The 23,783-nt window shown below is 38.2% G+C and overlaps 1 protein-coding gene across 1 annotated transcript; it reads left to right on the forward strand.

Annotated features, from left to right (window-relative positions):
• The first annotated feature begins 318 nt into the window (after positions 1-318).
• LOC150091020 (invertebrate-type lysozyme-like) lies at positions 319-22,696 on the forward strand. The gene is made up of 5 exons (XM_090381223.1): positions 319-404; positions 2,770-2,906; positions 4,150-4,217; positions 6,225-6,339; positions 22,465-22,696. Exons 2-5 carry the CDS (start codon positions 2,834-2,836, stop codon positions 22,686-22,688), a joined length of 480 nt encoding a protein of 159 aa, XP_090237349.1. The 5' UTR covers positions 319-404; positions 2,770-2,833; the 3' UTR covers positions 22,689-22,696.
• Positions 22,697-23,783: the final 1,087 nt, after the last annotated feature.

The following is a 23,783-nucleotide window of genomic DNA, read 5'->3' on the forward strand; positions in this document are numbered from 1 at the left end:
GATCCCTTTAAGTCAATAGAACATTCAGTTTGCAAACAGCGAGAATCCATACAGTTGGAGAAGCTTAGGATTGGTTTTAATTAGAACCCACAGCAGGTCCAGTTCGAGGCAGACTAATAATAAAATTAAAAAAGTTTATTCTGTCTGACGCAGGAAGAAAAGCGTTACTTTAAGGTTAGTAATGGGTTTTACTGCTTTCAACAGCAAGCATCAGTTAATACAGATGTCCTAAAGCTAACACAGCTTTACTTGGAAATCTCGTGTAGACGTTCACTGTAAATGTGTCAGTACAGTTACGACAGCATTCCGGGGAAAGGGGAGTACAGCTGTTTTACTGAGTGATTTCAACCAGTGATTTGGACTGACGAGAGCAATTCTTGAGCGTACGGTGGTAACATTAAATGGTAAGGTTACTTTATTTTTTAATTAGAGTAAATTTTAAATCTACTTTAGTCGTTTGAATTCAGATGGAATTAACCTAAAATTACGTTAACTTGATATTTTCGATACGTCAGATGAAAAAAAAAGTTTACCGATTTAATTAATGGATTTGCCTCTATCAGCTCAACCCGATGTTGAAGAAAATTGCATCAGATAGCACATCGAATGGATATACTCGTTCACAAATGCCCTCCGTGCCAGCTGGCAAAAGTCTTCTATTGCCGGTCAGCTAGCACAAGTTTTGCAACAAGAGTTGCACAATCGCAAATTTCTCAAGAAACGAAACTTAACCTTTCTTCTTAAGGTAGTTCTGCAAAACCCAGCAACTTTCCTACGGGCAAGTCTTTAAGAAATGCAATACCCTGCATGTATTGAGTAAGAGGGAGCTTCTCTTGAGAAATATTCCTCGGGTATTCATCTGGCCGTTGTCTAACACTATGCCAAGTTTCATATTTAACATTCTCTGGCACCAGGAGAGTAGAAAGGAATTTTCATTGTGGTATAGTGGCATTACTTCGATTTGTGCTGTACCTGAAGTTTTCTAGGTAACAGCTGTCGCTAACAACCTCTCCCTTTAGCCTTCTACTTGCCTAATTAAGGTAAACTAGAATTCTATGGATGTTCCAATATAAACTGCTTTTCTGCCCACATCCTGCTTTCTCAGCGTAAAATAAACGCTCTTCGAGAGTTGTGGGTAAATATTTATAATTTTAGTTTATGAAAATCCAATGAGTACTGATTTAGGGGTTAATTTTATGTTTTAGGTGAAATATTAATAGCAATACCACTTCTGCAACCGAAAGAATAAAAACTAACGAAACTGGGGTTTCTTCGATGTCTACTCAGTTTAACATGTTGCTAAACCCACAGCTTGTAACACCGCATTAAACGATATACTTATAGCTACGTTTTGTACAGCCTTCGTTCTGTCTCCTTGCTTGGACTTGGTTTTCGTAAAGCGTTTACCACATCCAACTCTTCGGTGAAAAATCCTCACGAGACTTGCGGTGGCTCTCCCATCTGCCTCAGGTTGGGACTAGTATAAATTTGAGTACGGAAACTGGACGTTTTTAATTTGTTCGTAATTGAGACGAACATTCTCGTGCCCAGTCTGAAGGATTTTGAAATCTGAGCTGATGTGGAGACTGATTTATGCTTAATAGCTTGTGTATAGTTCTAACGAGAAGAGCGCACCTTTGTAACACATGAAAGACTGCTGTACAAATTAGAGATATGGCATTAAGGTTAAGTTGCTACAATAGATAAACGGATGGTGAGTGGGCACGTGCGAGGTGATCTGACTGAGGTGTATAAAGCATTGAGCAAGCTGATGGGATTCTTCCCCAGACTAAGAACCTGAAGACAGTTTCAAATTGAGGGTAGGGTTGTAGAATGTATGTGCGGAAATTTGCCTTTAGCCAGCGGGTAGTTAATTGGTGGAACATCTTTTGTTGTGGAAGCTAATAAGCCTAAATAAATTTAAGGCTAAGCTGGACAGGCAATTTGGAACGAATGGAGGGTGAAATGAGGGTTTTTTGGCTGGTGCTGCTGCATAAGCTTGCTTTCTCGCATAGTATGCTTCTGCTAATGCTTTGAATTAGTGACTTTCCAATAGTCAAGTGGCTTTAAAAAATATTCTTGTAAATTGGAGCTTTAAATCACTAGCTTGATTAGTGTTCGTGAGATTAACAGCTGTTCTAGGGCTAGTTTGCGAATAGCTGGGTTTCCTCCATTTGAAACAGTAGGAGGGATTCCAAAAGCATGCATTTTACATCTGTGTGGGTGTATTGAGAGCGAGAACAATTCCAAACTTTCCATCGACATCTGTTCTCACAATTACTATACGTTGCTCTTATAAAAAAAATTTTATCTGTAAGGAGAGCTAATTGATGGGATGGGAATTGTTAAACTAAAGCAGTTATTTTGCTAACAATCCCCATTCCATTAATTAACAGTTGCCTTAACTGCAGCGTCGTCCAATTTAAGCCTTTTGAAGTTTTCAGCTAGACTAAATGAAACATTTAGGTTGGAAGGTTATCATCCGCTGTTCTTTATCTCCCAGAAAGTCATTATCTGATTGCAGACAAGCCAAAATACATTTTAATGTATGTTTTCCCAGATTGAATCTATGTTCAAACCTATTGCTAAATGCCGGCCAGCAATGCATACAAACTGTTCTTCAGTTTGTATGCATTGCTAAGCGAGTTAAATCTTACTAATGAATTATTTTCTGGTCATTTCAGTTGGAACAAAGACTAATCAGCGAGAAAAACAAAGGTTTTAATTTTACTTCCTTTTATGTTGACATTAAATTTGTTTAACTTGTAGAAACAAGAGCTATTCGAATAGTAAGAAAAGATTAATCTTTGCCAAGCCAGAGACCATCTTCAACATGGAAATGAAATATTGGAGTGTTCTACCTTTCTTAGCAGCGGTTAGTGTGCTGTACATCGAAATTTGTACAGGTAAGAGATACAGTTAACTTTAATATTGATTTTATTAATTTTATGGCCCAATAGCAGCAATCATAATCTTGCTTAACGCCTGGCAAAGAATTAGTTCGGTAAGATCAAAAGGGTGATAGCAGTCAGCACAACTTGTGCCTAAGCAAGTCTGTAGTATAAGTTATGCTTTAGCTGAAAGAGCAAGTAGCATTACGCTTCAAGTATCCCATCCAATACTGTTCTGTAAATGTACAGATGATAGGCTAATGAGGGAAACAATTACTAAAACCACTTTATTAGTTGGCTTCCTGAATGCCTTCAGGAAGTGAAGCCTATACATTTGTACAATAGAGCAAGAAACAATCAAGTACAATAACATTAGGCACGTACCATTAATTAATAGCAGATATTACATTTTTCACTCCATACTTTTGTATTCGATTAAGAATTTATACAGACAGTTGATCATCAAGCAGTTATAGCAAAAAAGTAAAATCATACATACTCTGCGGTAATAAATACATTACCAGTTCATGCATATAATGTACAATACCATAAATCTTAAATATACTATGATGGGAAAAAAAAAATAGCCATTTTGGAATGCAGCTCTGGAATTTAGTTAAAGTTTGTTTGCCATAAAGTTAGTCTTTGATTAAAAAAGTAACCATTCACTGAAATATTCAAAGTATTGGGAGATTGATATTTGAAGCTAGAAAATAATCAAATACCAAGAATGTTTAAAACTAACGATTTTTAAATCTTATCCCACAAGCATTTCTGATACACCACTGTACATCACCGTTATGTACAAAACGGTTGAGCTGTACACGTACATTTCCTTAGAAATAGGGATACCTTGATCAATGATGTAAATGAAGAACAAGTTTACTGTTCAAGGGATTTCTTGAATCAACGATTCGCGAAACTAAAGTCCGTTTAAGGAACTTTACTACGTTAATTTCGTCTTCTCTTAATCTTGAATTTTTACTAGTTTTAAATACGAAGGAGTTAAGTCAAATTAGATTTATATTATCGCTCCCATGTGATAATAATTGTTATACTGTATTTGCATACAGCATAATACATTCAAAAAAGTTGCTGAATTAGTTCACTTCGACAAGTAAAGCTGTGTTCAGAAAAACATTTGTATTTACGTCTAAGTAAAAAAAAGTCCTGGTAGTTAAATAAGTGGTATTATCTCTATGTACACAGTGATAGATCAATTGCTTTTATTAGATTAAAAAGTCTCTTGTTCTTACAGGTCAGTTCGTAAAGAACTCGAAAGAAATTCCAGTTGCATCTCAAGCCTGTTTGGACTGCATATGTCAAGTAAGAATGACTTAGAATTAATGAAGATCAAAAATTAACTGTTCAAGAGCATCAATTTTTATTAGAGTAAATATTAGTTAGTTGAATTAACTCAAACATCCTGGCAATTTTTTTGAAAATTGCTTTCACAAGAGATTCCTGAACAGTTCACCATACAGATTTGCAGACAGTTTCCAAAAGTTAGAGCATCAACTATTTGCTTCCCGAGAGAATCTCTGCCAACTTTAAGAACCGCGGTATTCCTATTGACGAAAGAATAGGACGATTTCGCAGAATAACGATATCACTTTGGACGATGCTACAAGTACCTCAGCGTTAAGTAGCGATAAATTCGCTGTTATAAATCCAGAATTTTTCATCCGTTCAGTCCTAGCTGACTGTCGAATTCTTTATGGTCAAGTTGCCTCCATGCTGTCCGGTCTTCAGCTTCTTTCAAGTCCATACTCATACCAGTGGATCGCAACAAGATTGTATCGAGCCAGCGTGTTCTTTGTCAACCTCATCTCCTTGTTCCACTCATTTTTTCTAGCATTATCGATTTTTCCAGTAAATTGGATCCCATTACGTGGCGGAAATAGGTCAATCGTAGCTTGGTCTTGGCTTTCAGTGATGATTCTGACTTTACGCCATCCAAATCATTTGTTCGTAACTTTCGCTGTCCGTGGTAAGTGAGCCAGCTTTCTCCAGCACCACAGTTGAAAAACTTGAATTTGTCAGCTTTTTGTCCAGTTTGCACACCCGTAAGTCGTTTGGGAAGCACTATAGCATTAACCATTCTGATTTTCTTTCCAAGACTGACGTCATTGTCTTTCCAGATCTTTTCCCTGGGTCCAAGTCTTAATTTTAGGGCAACATTCTCCACCCCCTGTCGATCTTAAAAAGAAAGATCGTCTCGGACAGATTCGACCTCTTCGTTAATTTAACTTGTTCAGTCCCAGATGTCATTTTTTGATATTAAGCAGCAGTCCCGCTTGTACGTTTCTGCCACCAATTTTATTCATCCAAGTAAAATTCTCTTAACTGATTCAATATACAAATTAAATAGAAATAGGGAAAAAGACAGCCCTGGCGCACACCTTTTCCGATTTGAAACCAGTATTTCCAAACGTTGTTCTGACAGTTGCTTGTTTGATGTACAATGATCTTATTAGCTCAACCAAGTGTAGCAGTACCCCTAATTCTATCAAATAATTGTTCAACAAATGCTTCGGCATAGTCGATGAAGCGTATGTATACATCTTTCTGAAATTCATGAGTTTTTCCATGATCCAACGGAATTCTTTCAAGTCTTGTTACTGGTAAAGTAACCAAAAGTAAATTATACAAGTTGCGATGTGATCACGAAGGCCTCTTCCTTTCCGGAAAACAGCTTGAACATCAGGGAAATCTGTTTCATTCTATACAATCGTCCTTTAATGATTTTTAATAAAATCATGCTTGTGTGATAAAGGCTATTATATGGTATTTCTTTTTTTGGGATTGAATTAAAGAGATTGTCTTTTGACAACATTGCTTTTGCAAATGTCTCTGCACAAAACTGATAACTAATTGGCTAAAGTGCTAACAATTCTGATAATATTCAATCAATTCCAGAGGCTTTTCTCCTTGGTAGTTGTTGCAGCGCCCATACTTCCTCTTCCCCGAAAATATCCGGTTCTAGTTCATCCTGCCGCTTCAATGTGTTTTTATTTGCATACAGTTCTTCAGCGTATTCCTGGCATCTTTTCCTAATTCCTTGCTGATCAATGAGTTCAATTCCATCTGTCTTTTATTGAATTCTTAAGAGCAGTGAAGGGCATCAGGATCTTCATTCCCGATACCTTTATTGGCATTTCAATTTCATATGAGTTAATTATTGAAACGACAATTTTAAAACGTTTGAGGATGCTATTTCTGTAAGTATTGATTGAAAGAAATACATTGTGCGTTTATGTAAATCAATTCTTTAATAAAGAATTAACTATATATATTCTTTTATACATCTCGAGCAAACTATTTTATTCTTAGGCCTATGGAAAGTATAGCAGTCCTACTCCCTGTACTGAAAGTGGTGGAAATACGTATTGTGGTCCATTTCGCATATCCAAGCCATACTGGACTGATGCTGGCCGACCTGGATACGGTAAACCTTGAAGTATTGTTTTATTTTCAGTTCATTGAGTTTAATGATATCGCACAGGCCTTAAAGGCAAGAATTTCAGAACATTCCATTTCAGAAAATAATTAAGTTTACTAAGACTTTCCAATATTTTACAGAAAAAGGAATTCAGAATTTTTGGTTCAATGATTTTTCAAGATTAGTAGTATTAAGCATTGTCCAACTTCCGAAGTTTTGGTTAAGTGTTTCTTGCTGATGAAAAACTTGTTTACGGTCTACTACGATAACTATGCACAAATGACAGGTGGTAACTTTCGCTCTCATTGATTTATAGACTACAGATAGTTTCATTAGAAGATGCCTTTTAAACACTAAAAATTCTGCAAGTTTTCAGAATCCACCCGTCGTTTGAAGATTCCAAAGTCACTCTTATCAGTCTCTTGGGTGTACGAAACCGTAAGTAGATGACCTGTAACTGTACAATTACCTTAGTAAAGGAGTGGATAGGGTTCCAACACAGCAGCGAAACAATATTCTACAGGAAGCAACCTTAACATTCTGTACACCGTGAGGTACTATATGATCAAGACGGTAGATGTCTTCATTCAGGATAGTCTGATCCAACGGAAATGCTATCTAATCAGTTGGATACTTTGTGAATTCAGCCTTACTTGAGGTAAAGTAAAGGATGCAATTAATGCTCATTAGGAAACCTGTAGCAAAAACACTTGTTAATCTTTACATGCATCTTTTTGTAAAAGGCCATGGTATTCCTCATTGAAAGAAATTGGTTTTACATTTTTGCAAATCTGTCTAATCATCTGGCTGGAACATCACACATTGATTAAAGACCAACAAGGTTTGTCTTTATCTGCAAATATTTAGGGGGAAATTTAGTCTGGGGCAAAAATTGGTATTTTAGGTTGACACTAGTAGCTGTTCCTTGAACTTCAGGTAAAGGAACCCCGCACCGGCATTCAGAATGATGACGCGATTCATGAATAGTAACCAAACTCCTAGCTTTTGATAAATGCTTCCCACAAACTTGTTTGCAGAATTAACTAAGGCATGTTTCGCTACTTGTACAGATTAATAAATGGTAACGAGCACCAGTGTTGAAGTCGTTCCGAATGACTTCTCCGACAGGTTGAAAATTCATTGTGCACCCGCGTGCTGCAGGATGTAAATAACGGAATTTGGATTAGTTTGCATTTGTTAACTTTGCCTGACCAAAACAATTACGCCAAAGTTTAGTTTCGATGGTAAAAGACTACTGCCGAAACTGTATCCAAAGAACTCCGGTACCAAAGTGATAGCAAAAAAGTCATAGAACCAATGGAAAAATTGACGAAACTAACTGCTGTTGGAAAGATGCATCGATACCTGCGGAACAGTACTCGCCACTGAAGGTGTATATGGCAGCAACGATGAACACTAGTACAGAGTCAGCAGAAAGATGTTGCCAGAGAAAGCAACTAGCAGTTACTCTGTGATATTCTGGAGTGTCCAATTAGTACTAGATTTTCTAATCGCAGAATCTGCTTTTAATCACATTAGTTAAGAGCAAAAATAGTTTGCACATTCCGTCACGAAATTGAGTAAAGCAGACTGCTGGCCGTAGTTAAATTTCACGTACTGAGTACGGTTTCTGGTAGTACAATACCAGAAAGTTAATAAACAAGAAGTAAAGTGGGAAATTTGTTACGGCATCAATTCCAACATCCAGTGCCGATAATTAAATTTTTCCAATAAAGGATGGAGTCAGTTGCAACAGCAAACATTAAGCCTCAATCCGAATAGAAAACTTTGAAAAATGGAGTATGTAATTCTGAAGAAATTACCAATTATGTCACGCATTGTAACAATTTGATTCCAAAATATGGAATCATTGGAAGCAGCCTGGAATCAAAAAAGCTTCCACTTTCTGAATGAAAGTCGTTAAGTATTTTAACTCGGGAAAATTAAGATAGAACAAACAAACTGGACTAAGAAAGAAATTTGGTTCTTTTTAATAAGGAAGATGGAGTATTGTCCAAGACAAAGTTCAGATACTTCGGTTCAATAGGAAGGTCGAAATTGTGATTTGACTGCTAAAAACAAGTTTCATATACAGATTTGCAACCGTCAAGTTGTCTCTTCATAGCAGCTTGAAGGTGGCAGACCCAGAGATTGGGTAGAATGAACACTGAAGTAATTCGAACACAATACAGAAAATCACTACAGCGCAGACTCCTTATGCAGTAAGAATCTTATGTAAACTCATTCAATAGACGCAGATTCGATGGCAGGAGCAAGAAAAACTAAGGATTGAAGAGGAAGTCTTAAGTTCTCTTTCAGTCCATGTGCTGCACCAGTCAACTTCATTATTGGAGAAATGTTAGACTACGAGTAATTAGATTGAGAACGACCATCCTTTTTCGAACAAAAGGAAAACTTCGCATTCCTTGTTGAGAACTTTTACTTAGGCTGCATTTCTCCTTCACCGATACCTTCTCATTGTGAAGGCCTTCACAATGAGTGGCGGTATCAGCCGAAAGTTAATTCGTATTCTCTACTGGGGAAAACTTTATTCGAGGTAATGTAATAACAGGCATCTCGTTGTGAAGGGGTACACAACGAGATGTACCAAAAACGATGCCACTTCACCTACTTCGGCAATTTACTACGAAATAAAGTGCTTTGCACCGACTTGTTAGTCTGGTAATTGTCTCGTAGGTTTTATGGCTGAAAGCCTTAAAACCTCCAGTACCTTTTTAAATTTAAAAAAGGTAACTATTTATTAGTTAGTGTGGATCGTGATATTACAGCGTCTCCACCGATGTCCATTCCGAAAGCACTCAATTGCCATTTCTGACAATCTAATTGAATTAAAGATTCACAAGTCCTTGAACACCGAGAACGCACTCAAGCCATGTATTCTGCTATACCATTGTAGCCGAAGTGGTTCTTCTCATGTTATGAAACAACCCAAGTGAAAAAAAAAACAGGAACCAACTAATAAAAGACCAAAACAGAAAAGCTAAGTAAAACCATTAAGCTAGTATTCTTCGTTAGTTTTGACAATTATCCTTGTCAGCTTCTTTCAGAACACTAGTCCCAAAGAAAGTCAAAATAAAACTAATGGGAAAACTCCAGGGATAGACTAAAATGTTAAGATCCGGTTTACACTTGTGAAATGCATTGTTTGTTCACTTCGTCGGACACAAAGTGACAAGTAAAATAATTTGGGCTTAATCAAGTGAATGTAGTCAATGTCAAAAAACAAATAGAGGTAAGTTTTCATTTCGATAGCTAACGAAAACTGAAAGTTTGCGTTATTAGAGTAATAGTTGAGCAGTTGATTGTTATCCGGCTATAATTTGCAGATAGAACTGCAACAAACTAATTCGGAAAGATGCATCGATACCTGCGGAACAGTACCAGTCACCAGTTCGTCTATATAGTACCAGCGATGAATAATTTAAGTTTCAAATTAGATTTGGCCCGTGCCAGGCTAAGCAACTGCTTGCTCTGGCTTTAACCAGCCGTTCTGTCTGACATTCTGGCAGCATTAAATCCGGTGCTAATGCTGGACTGAGGCCATTTTTAACAAATACGAAAAGACTGGACTTCAAACCAATAAACGAGTTCAGCGAAAACGTGCATGTTCTTTCGTTTAAAAAGAAAGCTTTGGGCTGTAATTAACGAGCTTTTACTACAGTATTAGGCGCTGATTGCTCTTGGTAATTCAATTCCTGAAGCTTAATGAGATTTGTTTACCGAGAAATTGCACAATTCCTGTTATTTCATCAGCTGTAATGTCCACTGCTGCTGCTAAAGTTTTCTCCTAGATTTAAACTTTGCTACATCAAAGCAAGCCTGAAGAGAAATATGGTGATAGAATAACGAACTGCAGGTTATCCAAGTAGAAAGGGCCAAAAGTATACCCAAATTTAAGTATGGCAGTCTAGCAGAATTTACAGCCAATTACGTCACATTGCAACACTTATGAAGTGATTACTGGAAGGAATCAGTTCTTTAGCAAAAGAGACTTAGTTCAGAAAGTAATAGCAAGTACTGCAACATCAAACAATTTGGAAAGATGCATGCCGTCAAAAGCCTATAATAATTAAGTCCAACTCATTAAATATTTTCATATGAAAATAAGTTTAGACCTGTAAGCTGAAATTGATTCTTCATCAGCAATATTCCAATCTAACGAAGTGGTTGAAAACTTTGCAGTGCTGAAATTTATCGATTGGTCCACTATCTTCCTCGAACTCATTCCAGTCAAGTGTATAACAACCCCAGTGTTCATTTATTCAGTGTTAGTTTTTTATTCCATAATTGGAGAAATTTGAAAACGGGACTCAATCAGTTTTCCAACTGCTACCAGCTAAGATGGCATTTAATTATTTTGGTTCAATAGGAAAGTTAGTATATTCTGCTTTGATGCCGAAGTTTAGGGAACATAGGATGGTTAAGCTGTAATTGCAATGGTAGCTTGAGACTCAAATCAAGAATCACTTAGACATTGGTAAGAAGACTTGGCTGCTTTTTAAGCACGGCAACTAAATATTCCAACGGAAAGTCTAAAAGCGCCTCAATCTCTCCTGTAATGGAGTCTTCACACGATTCAAGTGTGGCATCAATTTGGTTTTTTAAAGGATGAATCGAACTGGCCAACTGCTGGTAACTTTCCAGTTCGATTGAGAGAGTGTCCTATATTGTTAGGCTTTATCAACTAGTTGGTAGAATATCCTATTAACTACCGCTAAATGCTGTAAGAGTGCGCGCATCAAAAATTATAAGACAGACCAGGGCGGTCACAAGATTTTGGACCAGTCATGACGGACACTTACTTTCCATTGCTATCTAAGTTGAATTGATTTAGAGTTAGCGGATATGGTAACTGTACAACCACCTTAATTTCAAAATGAGGGGTTCCGACATCAATCTTAAGTAGCAAGTTAAATTTACTTCAAGTTCTGATGGCCTACTAAACTGACAGGATTTTTTCCAGGCAGACTGTGCCAAGTTGAGGTTCTGATTGCATTTAAGTCTCATGCGTAACTGTTTTGAACTAGTTACCTTCGACCTGTATTTTTTAGATTGGTAGAAAGGCTCAAATATTGGAGCATTTTAATGGATGAACTTACCATTTGAACGAAAGAGGGACATGACGCCTTTTGCAGCAATCCTTTAACATTGCCAAAAAGGAGTTCTACGAAGCAGACAAGTTAATAGCAGCACTATATAATAACTATGACAAAAAAGGTATATTTCCAAAAATATGAAAAGACTTAAGATCAATTCTCAAAAACTGAGAAATCCTCCTACTGATCCCAAATCAGACCAATAGCCCTACTTCTTGTAAGGAAGGAAAATATACGAAAGACTAATATATAGCAGATTAATTTAATACTACACAGAAGGTTTGGATTCCAACAATCAGTATTGTTGGAAGCAAGGCAACTATGGAGGATACCATGCATCACCTACTAACACTTAGTCAGAAGAGATATGCTGGCAATCCATTGACTTTGCTGGGCCATTTGACTCACTCTGATGGCCAAGTATCCTTAGGAGACCACCATAGAAATTCCCCACAACTTCTGTGATAATAAACCGCTATCTTACAAACAGACTTGTCTCAACTACGCACGAGGTTCTAAGAATTGAATAAAGGCTACCCGCAGGATCAATCTTTGGCCTTTTCTGAAGGAATTTCTGTCGCTGCTGGAATGCCTGGCCTTTGCAGGTGACATGATTTTCCTTGTAAATGGAAACACGTGGGTGGCTGTAGATTAAAGATCAAATGCCGCCCTATTGCAGAGGCAAGAGTGGGCACAAGTGCACATGCTCAAATACCGCCTGAAAACCAAAGTTATGAAAGGCAATTTGGACACATGTCCAAAATTCAACACTACTATAACAGAAGTATCTTTGAGTTTGATTTAAAATTACTTATCCCATTTGACCTATTTTGCGAGAAAAGTGAAATTATGCGAGTACGATTGCCAGGATCAGTCGAACAGAGTGGGGGCTCAAAACAGATCCTGGCAATCATATGTGCAATGATTCTACCTGTTATCACTTGTGGAGCCAGTGCGTGGTTCACCCGCTCGGTCATAGTAAGAAGCAGGAATAAATTAGAATCCATACAAAGGAAAATACTTCACTATTACCAGAGTGATGTAGAACAGTAATCACACCTGCCCTAATTGCTGGCTAGAGCTCTCCCTTTACCAAGAAGCAGGCAAGGAGACTTGTATTATAGATTTAAAAGGCATACCCACAGAATTTCTGGGGATAGCCCGCAGCCAACACCTTCAACGCTGAAAGAAGGAAAAAGAAATAGCCACAAAGCTCCATGAGCTATGGCAAACAAAGTGGAAACCAAAGGTCTGCTAACCAAGAGATTTCTGCCACTGATGGTAATGGTTAGCCCAAAGCCAGCTAAGTGGTATGCCCTCGACTGTTTACATTTATAGGTTGCAGCTCTCTGAAGGCGAAACTGACCTCTCCAAAGGCCGACTGATGAGCCAAACTACACCTGTTGTGAGAGAGAACAGGGCACACATTTTATGTATACTTTGTCACCCTTTACAGGGGAGAACATTGTTCACCACAAATGATAATTATAAAGCCTTTACAACATTCACAGCAAGTATTCGAAATGCGCAGAACTATCCAAAGAATGGAAATTCAGCCCCCCAGCAATTAAATAGTTAAAGTTTACCAAGTTTCCCACCACGCCCAAACGATGACTTAAGTCAGGATAGCAGTATTGTGCCCTGACATGCAAAACCGGGACTGCCCTGCTATGTGGGAACCTGAGGCACCACACCAAATAAGTAACCATGTAGGGCAGAGTTGATTCAGTTTTTAATGCTGCATTGGGAGCTAGGGACATAATGCCCTAAGTCAGTGTAGGGTAGGGAGATGTACAGACAGCCAGGGAAGCAAATTAGATGGGAAAAAATCTCAGGAAAGGATGCAATGTAGAATGAATAGGCTGGTCACTGAGTGAAAGAGCAAATGTAATTTGCCAAAAGAATACAAAGTTAAATTACATAACATATCAACAAACATTTACTAACGACACAATTACTCCATTATACCCTGTCCTGAAATTCCTTGCAGTTAGGCCCGCACCACAACTGAAGAGTAAGTTGAGGTGCCTGGAGAGGGAGTGCAGAAAGCAAGCGTCGAACAAACAAAATGAAAGCCAGAAGAATGAGGGGAAAAGAAACCAGTGTTACGGTTAAGTACACTAACCTTTTATATTCTTGCTTATTTAGCTTAACTATTGTGCATTATTTAAAATTACATACCATTTCATCCCCTGATGTGAGAAGATCAGTGAAAAATATAACCTAACAGGAAAAAACCACAAAATAAGAAAAAAGTATAAAAATAGAATAAGTAGATTGAGAATGCAGATTATGAAAGTAAATGTCTCTTCAATCCCCTGGAAGTGGGGGAGATTGCTCATACTGCCAGCTAACATATCCTACCCCAGGACTGGATGGACAGTTTGACCATCCTACCGGATTCACTTACATTGACCTGATAAAGATCACTGAAGTACTGCAGCTCCGCTGCCAACAAGCCATTTGGCAATCTGAACCGGGTACTCAAACCCAGATAAGGGGGAGGAGACTGGTCTTTCTCCTCCCTGCCTACCCCATACTTGGCCTGGTTGACTCATCCCCACTGACCTCTTTGGGTATGTCTATCATCCCAGCCTTCAGTATTCCAACTAGCTAAACCGACGGAACACACCTAATAATGCTGCCAAATTCTAATCAACATCTAAATCCCACCGCTTTCTCGTAAAGCTTACATTTACGAGGGTACAGCTTTAAAACGGTGAAACTCCAGAACGGCCGCTAGTTAGTACACCAAGTCGAACCTATTGGTAACTCTTTAGGAAGCTTCCGGATCAGCTAGTGTATAGTCTTGCTACGTCTACTCTGCCAGATAGTGACTGGAGGAATCAGTAGTCAATGCGGGGGCATTGTCGAGACCACGTTATGTCAAGGATCTGGGTATATTCTTACCCAGAGTACGCCATATCCAAAAAGTACTTCATATAGCATGTCCCCCACTTTCTCACTATTGAATACACCATGAATTGTCAAACTAATAGAGCAAGCTCATCTGCGAAAAGATCTAAACCTCCCAAACACTTCCTAGTTCATTTTACAAGTACGTGGTCTCAATTCTAATCCCAACGACGTCCACTTGCAGTCTGCCAAACCCCATGTACGTTTCCTAACAATCTCAGTTATCGGTTGATTCAACTACTGCTCATCTCAGTTGCCCAAATTATTTGCTGTATGATTCATTTTGCCTCAAGGGTGGTACTTGTGCATATGTCCGTTCTGATATTCCCTGTCAGACTTGGGATCTCCTCTCTTCGATTTTCTGGCTTAAAATCTCATTGTAAAATTCATCTTTTTTTCTCTATCGTTCTCCCAACTCCACTAATCGCTTGGAGTTTTGACTTCCTCGTTGCAACTTTACTTTCTCCAATCAACTTTCCTAACAGTGAGGAAATTCCTTGTTTAAGTGTTCACAACTCCAGCTGGCTTCCGTTTTAGTCACCAACCCAGCTGCTGAGGCTTTGCAATTACTAATGACCTTTCACCAATTGTTCATTTAGCTATAATGAATACCAGACAATACTAACCATACAGCAAACATGCTTTCTTTTTCTCACAAACAACCCTTCTAAGTAGACTCAAATTGAGGGAGCCTTTGGAACCTCAGATCACAACTTGGTGATTCTGTTCTCCAATGGAGCCTTTATCTCGTGGCTATTTCCAACCTCGTTCTTTGGCATTACAAGAATTCAAAATGGGGTGACCTGCGAGATCTCTTTTCCTTGGTCAGACTGTTTAAAAACTTCTGTCAATGTTTACTCAGATCGTGTCAGTGAAATTATTCTTGTAGGAATGGAATCTTTATCCCACACTCCACTTAAATCTCGTCCTTTATGTAAACCTTGGTTTTCTAATAGATGTGCTAACTCCATTCGGGAGAAGAATGTTGCATATTGTAATTGGCTTGTTTCCAATTCTTCAGTATCATTTTCTGCCTACACCAAGAACTCGCAACAATTGTAAAGCAATTATTAATCAGTCCAAACTAGATTTTGAACACGTAAGATTAGAAAACTTACTTCTTGCCCTAATGGTAGCAGAACATTGTGGTCCTTTGCCAAAGCTAATGGCCACAACTTTTGCCCATCTCTGCTCCCACCTTTGTCAAAACCAGATGGTTTTGTCACTTCAAGGATAGCATCCCATTTTTCTTCCAAATCATGTATTAATGATTTTTGTAATACACTTCCCACCATTCCCAACACACTCCATTCAATGCATCCTGTGGTCTTCATTAAAAGGAAGAAGAAAGGATTTTGACGAATCCTGAAGCAAAGAAAGCGCCAGGGTCCCCATCGGGACCCCGGCACTTTCTCTTGTTCTCAAAACACGTGCTCCTGAACTTACCCCCGTTCTCTGCCGCCTTTTTCACGAGGTGTTTTTCCTTCTGCTTGGAAGTTTGCTCATATCCAGCCTGTTCCTAAAAAGGAAAAACAAATTCCTCCCATCCAATTATCGTGGTATTACAATTGCTTCTCTTTCTAAAATAACGGAGAAATCAATTAACCACCAACTCAAACTACCTAGAAACCTATCTGATCAACGATCGCCAGTATGGATTCAGTCAGCATCGATCCACTGGTGATATTCTGGCTTATGTTGTCCATTATGGACAAATTCAATGGAAAAGTTTGGTGAAACAAGCAGTTGCTCTTGACATCTCAAAGGCTTTCGATCTTGTTCGGCATAAAGGTCTTCTAAATAATCTTCCATCTTATGGTTCGCCAACTTTTTTGCAGTTGGTTATCCAGTTCTGATGAGGGTGATGGCTTTGTCTTTAACTTCTCCACGAATGTCCCCAACGTTCAGTTCTTTCCCTCTTTTATATTAATGACCTTTTCCATTGACTGGAAATCCTATCCATAGTTTTGCCAATGATAGCACATTGCATTCTACTTTTCATTTTGAGAAAGTGTCCTGCTCAATCAGCTTCAACTTCTCGAATATCCGCTACCAATTCCTTAAATTCTGATCTCCAGTGGGAGAAAGAACTTAGTTGATTTCAATCCTAAAGACTTAAATTTTCTGTTTATACTCCGGCACGACAACCAAGTCAGTAGAGTTTACAATAAATCGTCGATACAAATATTTATCGTATCGAGTGGTCACGGGCTTGAACCCCGGTCCACTCAAGGAACGCGTGCTATGCACTCTCGCTCCTGACCACTGGGCTACATCTTGTCTTACATGTCGCAAAAAGTATTCTTCTGCTCCAATGGTTATCATCTTTGGAGACACTCAAATTTCTAGGCAAAATTTCTTTTGGGGATTACCCTGACTTTATCACAAGCACATTACAAATATTTCTTCCTCTGCATCTAAAAAAAGATGTTTTCTTTCGCTCCCGGCGTTACTTTTCTTCCAAACAGCTGTTCACTCTGAGAGTCGCAAATCCGCCCTACCAGGGAATATTGTTCCCACATTGAGGCGGTGCCTCCAAAATCTCTCAGGCTTCAGAAGAGGGTAGTTGGGTTAAATGACTTCTCTAACAGACTCCACTATCTCAGACGTACTGTTTCTGCTGAATGTTTTTCTACAGATATTTCCATAGGTGCCGTTCTTCTGAATTGGCTTTATAATTCCCTCTTTCAAAAGAGTCCGATCATGTGCTGCCACCAGCCATTTACTGTCCAACTTCAGACTCAGAACCAACCTTTGATCTTCCTCGTTTGTTCCTTCAACTGCCGTTTTCTGGAACAACCTTCCTTCGTATTTCCTGAAAATTATTCTACAGAAGTTAAAATCTAATGTCAACAAATCTTGTTTCATCTTAACTTCCAACCCATGCACGGTACTAAGTACTATAGGTTCTAATACCTCTCGTGTTTGGGGTTTTCATTAAAAATGATCTTTCGGCCTTTCCAAATTCTAGCGTTCATTTTTTTAGTACTTTAATCTACTGAGTGGCTGACTTAAATCCAGGTGGCAAATTGTGGGCAACGGTGGATCCGAATAGGGGCCAAACTGCTAAATGGTCATAGAAACAATAACACTACACAACAAGCCATTCCCCACACTTTAAATCCCTAGCCTCCACAGTTTAGTCACCTACAAAGAATACAAGCGAAGATACGGATTCTCTGGTGTTATCAGACAATATTTCATTGAAGTAGTACTTTGAGAACCTAAAGATAGGAATTTTAATAAAGAATCTATTTTGTGATACCACAAGCATTGTCAAAGCAATGCTAGTTAAAACGTATTAAATGACACTTTAGTCTTAGTATTCATACTAGTCTGAATTTGAAGCGGTTACTGTGAAGTTAGTTACCTGCTAAGAATTCAGCCGAAATTGAAGCAGTTAAGCACTCGTTGCTTTTTAGGTCTACAGTAAAATCGCATTTCTCCTTCTACCATAACAGCGAACCGAGTACAGTAATTTTCCTTTCACGAAAGGACCAATTCTAACATTTCTAGCCATCTGGGGCATTTAGAAGAAATGCGAACCAACTTTTGATACATCGATCGGAAATTCACACACAACTGTTGTGTTAAGGTTATAGCAACAATATTACTTGGACTTTAAGTAATAGCATACCATTTCAGCTTCCATCATTCAGAAATGACTATTTTCGATAATTAGTTCGTATCAGAAAAAGTGAAAGGAACCACTTGCTTTTTCGGATACAAAAGAGTGGTCATTCCCATCTGTAATTATCGCAGAATAACCTTTATTTCCATTCACTTTAAGTTAGTTCAGAAATTGATTCAATTTTATTCTCACGAGAATTTCTTCACTTACATGGACCTGATAAAGATCACCGAAGTACTGCAGCTCCGCTGCCGACAAGCCATTTTGCTATCTGAACGAGTACTCAAACGCGGTTCCACTTTAAAACCCGATCCCCAGGCAAGAGGGAGACTGGCCTGTCTCCTTCCTGCTTACTCCATACTTGGCCTGGTGGACTCGTCCCCACTGACCTCTTTGGAGATGCCTATCATCCCATCCATTCCCCCAAGCCTTCAGTATTCCAACTAAACCGACGGAATACACCCCTAATAATGCCGCCAAATTCTAATCAACATCTAAATCCAACCGCTTTCTCGTAAAGCTTACATTTCGAGGGTTGTACTATAAACTGAATAAATCTGTGGATAAAAGCGAGATCGTGCATTTTAATCTGTTGACATGAATGTCAGATTAATTTTATCTAGAACATACTGAAGTGTTCTTTCAAATGTGGGATAATTTAGAGCGGGGTTTTTCGATCGCTTACTTCAGCCCCATCCCTTTACAGTTCTGGAAGCATAGGAATTAAAGATATTCTGAGAATGAATATCCTCTAGAACTGAAATCTAGATTCTGGCCTCTTGTTTACCTGTCCTAAGTTCCTGAATAGTCTTGTGGCAATAATTTGCCACAAGGCACGTTCCCCTAACTACATTAATATTCCACTTTACTCAACACAAATGAGAAAACGTACTGGCCGATTTATGTATTTCTCTATCGTGAATAGAGTGGTTGGATTAGAAAGTGATATTTAGTAATTAGCTGGATTCGATTGCACTATGAGTTCCTCCAAAGATTTTAGACCAGCTATAGCATAATGCTGATTTTTAATATTGCTTTGGCTATGCAAAGTCAATTAAAAACCATTACAGCAGTAATGATAGTTTACTACCTAAACAATCCCAAATTGTAGTCACGAAGAATTGGATTGATGGCAATATTCTAAAAGTACAATTAAAGTCCAAAATAGAAATCGATGCCACTCATCGGATCGAAGTACATACTAATAGCGCATTGAATACAACACATTTGTCAATGTCTACGAATGACAGTTCAATGTTACAGTGAACTATAATTCGAGCTTGAGAGAATAAACTAAATCCTAAAGATAAAATGCAGAATAGAACAAAATATTAAGTTGGAATTGTTAGACTTTAATGTCAAATGGATAGTCAATGTAAACGATAAATCAGATAATCATGGTGTGTACTTTGTTCTCTTCAGTTTCGTCAGCATTCATTCAGCCTAATGAATGCTTGGTAATTAATACCCACTTATTTAAAGGACAGAACGAAGGAAAACTTCCGAACAATTTTCAGCTATAGGATTTCAATTCCAAGTGCTCAATATCAGCAAAAGTTGATAGTTTTCAGTCGGAAAGATGCATCGATTCCTGCGGAACAGTACCCATCGCCAATTGGTCTACCTAGCACTGATTTAACAGTTAATTTTAGAATAATTAGGACGATTCTGCCTTGACAGAGGTAGCCCTTCTGTGCAAGTACTAGCATAAATATTCTGGCGTGTACAATCTTGTTTCGATTACAAAACAGTTCAGAGATAACAGCGATCTTCGCATACCGCAGAGTGTTGGAGACCCAATCTAACCACTGTGCAAGTTTTCATTCCTTCTTGAAAAAGAATTTACTCAAACCCGAAAACTGAAAAATTCAAATGGAATTAAAGTGCTTTGGAGATTCCGTTCTGAAGAAATTTTAGGAAATTCAGTATCAGTTGCTTATTTAGCAACTAAGGACTCATTTTTGCAGTACCTTCAAATAAGCATCGGCAAGTTTTCAGAACTGCAAGTCTGAACCAAATATTCAGTCTATCTTGTGAACTCCTGACCGTTTGGTCGTCCCGGAGTATAAACAGAAGATTTATTTACACTAAATATCCAAAGCTGAATATTCACAACATTTTCGCTTTGTAAGTTACACGAAGCTCAAACTACTCCTACCCACAAAATCAAATGTCATTTCACATTATAAAGCACAAAAACTAAGTACTCTTCAAAAGAGAACTACCTTTCTCATGTCATTCGAGATTTTGTACTTGTGATAAAACTGACTGTAGTGCCCTTATTCGATAGGATGCATTTTAATGGGGGCAGCTGACCACGTCATGTTCTGTTTTATTGAATACGCTATCTAAATGGATAAGCATTTTTCTGCTTCAGCACATCCAGTTGAGTAATCCATGATTTTGTAATGCAAAAGGAAGAATCTAAAAAAGGTTACTTTAATTACCGGCACGACCACTAGGTTGCGACTGACCTTTCCGACAATGAATACAATCGAATTTAGTCTATACGTGGGCTTGAACCGTTCATTCAAACACGTGTGCTACAGCACTCTCCCTTGACCACTCGACTAATTTAGTCAAGTTTCTGCTCGCCAAAATGGCACTTTGGACAGGTTGGAATGAAATGTGATTTGGTTCAGTGATTTTCGTAGTTTCATTTACGGGGTCAAAATATAACTTTGACTAGGTCAAGAACCGCGACTCGTCCAGACATTGTAGAATGCCTAGACCGCTTGGAAAAGGGTACACTAGTTTGAGCTAGGTGCTGCATCTCATTAGCAAAAAGGTATCGTAACCCGAACGGTGACGTACGTCTTAAATGATATAGAAACAAATGACCTTAGTAGATAGCAAACTTCAACTTTATATAGATCAATACCAAAAAGCAGTAACACCATTTTAAAAATGCGAAATCCTTCCCCAAAGTGGATTGGGTAAAAAACTTGCAAAATCCTTTTGGGAAGAGGATTTTTTAAACGCATTAAAAAATGCGTAGTCTCAAGAGATGTAATTACAGTGGTCTAGTGCCATACGAAATGAAATCTTTAACTAGGGCAGAACTACGTTTGCGCCGGGCAAAGTAGCGTTTCAATTTCTCCTGCAGTGGTTTTGTGCAAGAAGTCTTTCACAATATTAAATTTACAATGATGCTGATGTACGAACTGCGGTCTAAAAAATGCAAATGCACTAAGGAAAGGGTCCTTACTACAGGACAACCGGGTAGGCGACTGATGCGTAATAAAATTAGTTAGGGCATCTATCTACCTCGAGTCACTAAAAATCACTAATAAAAACATTTGTTCGACATAAGCCGTTTAACTAACTTTTAAAGAGTAGCGAATACCCAGTGTTAATTCTGCAAACACTACCGCTATTCGGAAGCCGGCTTAAAACATTTAATGACATTTCTGAATTCCAGCTTCAAATTCAGCATTGGAATGATCTAATTTTAGCCGCTTAACTTCTACTTCACATAGCATCAGTGCACCACTCATTGCATGTGGTGAATGAACGTTAAGCCTTCCGTAGACAACGATATACGTCATGGTCTCGGTGGTTGCTTCTTGAGGAAGGGAGCATCCTTTAGTGCTAGTGGAACCTCCAAGGCATCTCTCCATCGTAGTGTCTTTAAACTCCTTTCGATTTCATGAAATTATGGTTGACTCGTGGACTTCATCTCCAGTGTAGTTACTCTTCCATTGTTCATGTTGTGGAAACTGAAAAAAAATAAGATGCCAATTAAGTGCACTGCGAAATTAAGATTTTTGGACAATTTAAGTCCAAAGATTTATGGATTTCTTTAAAAGATTTAAGTTACTGTGTACCGTTTCTACAAATATCACCATCTAAAGCTTCATATCACCCAAAGATTTCAATGAAAGTTAACAATTAACCATTGTACAGCAAGAAGATTGCTAATAACATTTTTAGAAGGCAACTGTTTTACATAATCTTAATACCATTAGTAACCTTTGTTACTGAAGTAACAATTTAGATTAGAAATTAAGCTCTTGACTCAAGGAAACTTTAGACTGGAAGAAAAAAGGTGGGAAGTCAAATCAGAAATCCTTTTTCTTCATATCTCATTCTTTCTGGGCTATTTAGATAATAGCTACGCAGGCTCAAACTTCAAATCAACGCCTTCCAGTTCTTTGGACTAAGTGGTTTTAAGGCTCTATAACATGTCTTTAGGATTGTACAATAGACTTCATGAAAGAACCACATACAATAATATGATTAAAATATACATCACGTTGTAACAATTTAGACATTTAAAAAATGGAAACTCTTAACACCGGTTCCTTCAACGAGAGGTTTGTCTAGCTTGTCTTAAGATGCCAAAGTGTTTCACTTCAGTTCAATTTAGCTTGGCTCTTAAGCCAAGAGCCACTAAATCAGAGTTTTAAATAGCTATTTCCTTATATCGGCAAGATTTATTGCAGTTAAAGTCTCCTTATCTTTCAGATTTCAAGAACTGTGCCACGACAAGAAAGTGCTCAGACCAGGCCTTTAGAAAGTATACCTTTAAGTACAGCCAGGACTGCGATGGTGATGGCGAAATCACGTGTAACGATTACTTCCTTATTCACTGGTTTGGAGGTTACGGTGGCTGTAAGAATAAGAAATCCATCGACTCGCTTATCTGGAAGGAATACTGTAAGTGCGCTCCTCTAATCGATCCACGTTGACCGATTTTCATAAGCATACAGCCATATGGCTTGTAAGGTTCAGTAATAAATACCTTAGTGAAAGCAGCTCTCAAAGAAGCAATTATTGTTACACCGCTACCACTTTCTTTAACATTCCAATAAATGTCTCGATTTGTCCATACAAAACCATTAACATTTGCCTGTACTATGACCAGTTTCGAATTTTTAGGGAGCCCTGAAGAAAACTGAGCAGCTTGTTTATTTAAGCAAGCAAGTGTTTTTTCTAAATAAACTTTAAAATTAACACTTCACTACGTAGTGCTGCAATCAGGATTTATTTCATTTACGCTACTGGGAGTGGCCAACTTCAATCTAGTAAACAAAGCAGATTACCTGGTTTGGCACGTCTACTTAGTGCAGGATTGGGCAGTTATGTAGCAACACTGCAACCATTATCTGATTCCTCAGTGCACTTATTTTAAGTGGAGCAAGGTCACACTGCCAGATAAATGGCCGTCAGATTAACTTAGTGCTGTGGACTGTCAGAAAGGTTGGGTTGTTACTATTGTATATACATTTTTTGTTAATTTCTGTACTTTGATTCCGGCTGTACTTGGCAGTACAGCCAGGATCGCGATTGAAGTCGTCCTAACCCCTGCAGTCGATGACAAAACAGGTAAGGTCACTTTTTTAAGTGACGATTGTATTTTTTGAGAAAGTCAATTAAGGCAGCTTGAATTGTTTTCCATTATTTCCTAAAAATGCTGGAAGTTCGGCAGGAGCAAGCCAACACTTAGTATAGGCTTTGCCGATGAGCCCATTTATGTTCATGCTCTTGAGAATCTTATACAGGCCTGTCATACTAATGGTGCAGCTGCAATAGGACTGAAGCCCGTAATGAAATGCCACCAATAAAGAAAATAAATTGGCTTCATTACTGCTAGAGGAGCTTGAGATCGGATTCACTTTCTGTGAAGTGATTTAAGATGCTATAAATAGGACTGCATTTGTAACGAGTAGAAAAGAATATAAGTATTCATGTGAATTTCATTGCAATACCGTTGGAGAAGCTGAAAGCCCTCAATTAGATTATTGTATATATACTCTTTTCAGCGTATTGTCTAGAGTTTTTGC

Source organism: Mastigoproctus giganteus, chromosome 1, assembly GCF_048544385.1.
Source record: "Mastigoproctus giganteus isolate SK-2022 chromosome 1, ASM4854438v1, whole genome shotgun sequence".
In the NCBI taxonomy this organism is placed as follows: Eukaryota; Metazoa; Arthropoda; class Arachnida; order Uropygi; family Thelyphonidae; genus Mastigoproctus; species Mastigoproctus giganteus.

Excerpts from the sequence above, each read along its gene's own strand:
- LOC150091020 (XM_090381223.1), top strand. The coding sequence starts at position 2,834 with ATGGAAATGAAATATTGGAGTGTTCTACCTTTCTTAGCAGCGGTTAGT. Across the intron at positions 2,907-4,149 it reads GTACATCGAAATTTGTACAG|GTCAGTTCGTAAAGAACTCG; the intron begins GTAAGAGATACA and ends TTGTTCTTACAG. Across the intron at positions 6,340-22,464 it reads TGCTGGCCGACCTGGATACG|ATTTCAAGAACTGTGCCACG; the intron begins GTAAACCTTGAA and ends CTTATCTTTCAG.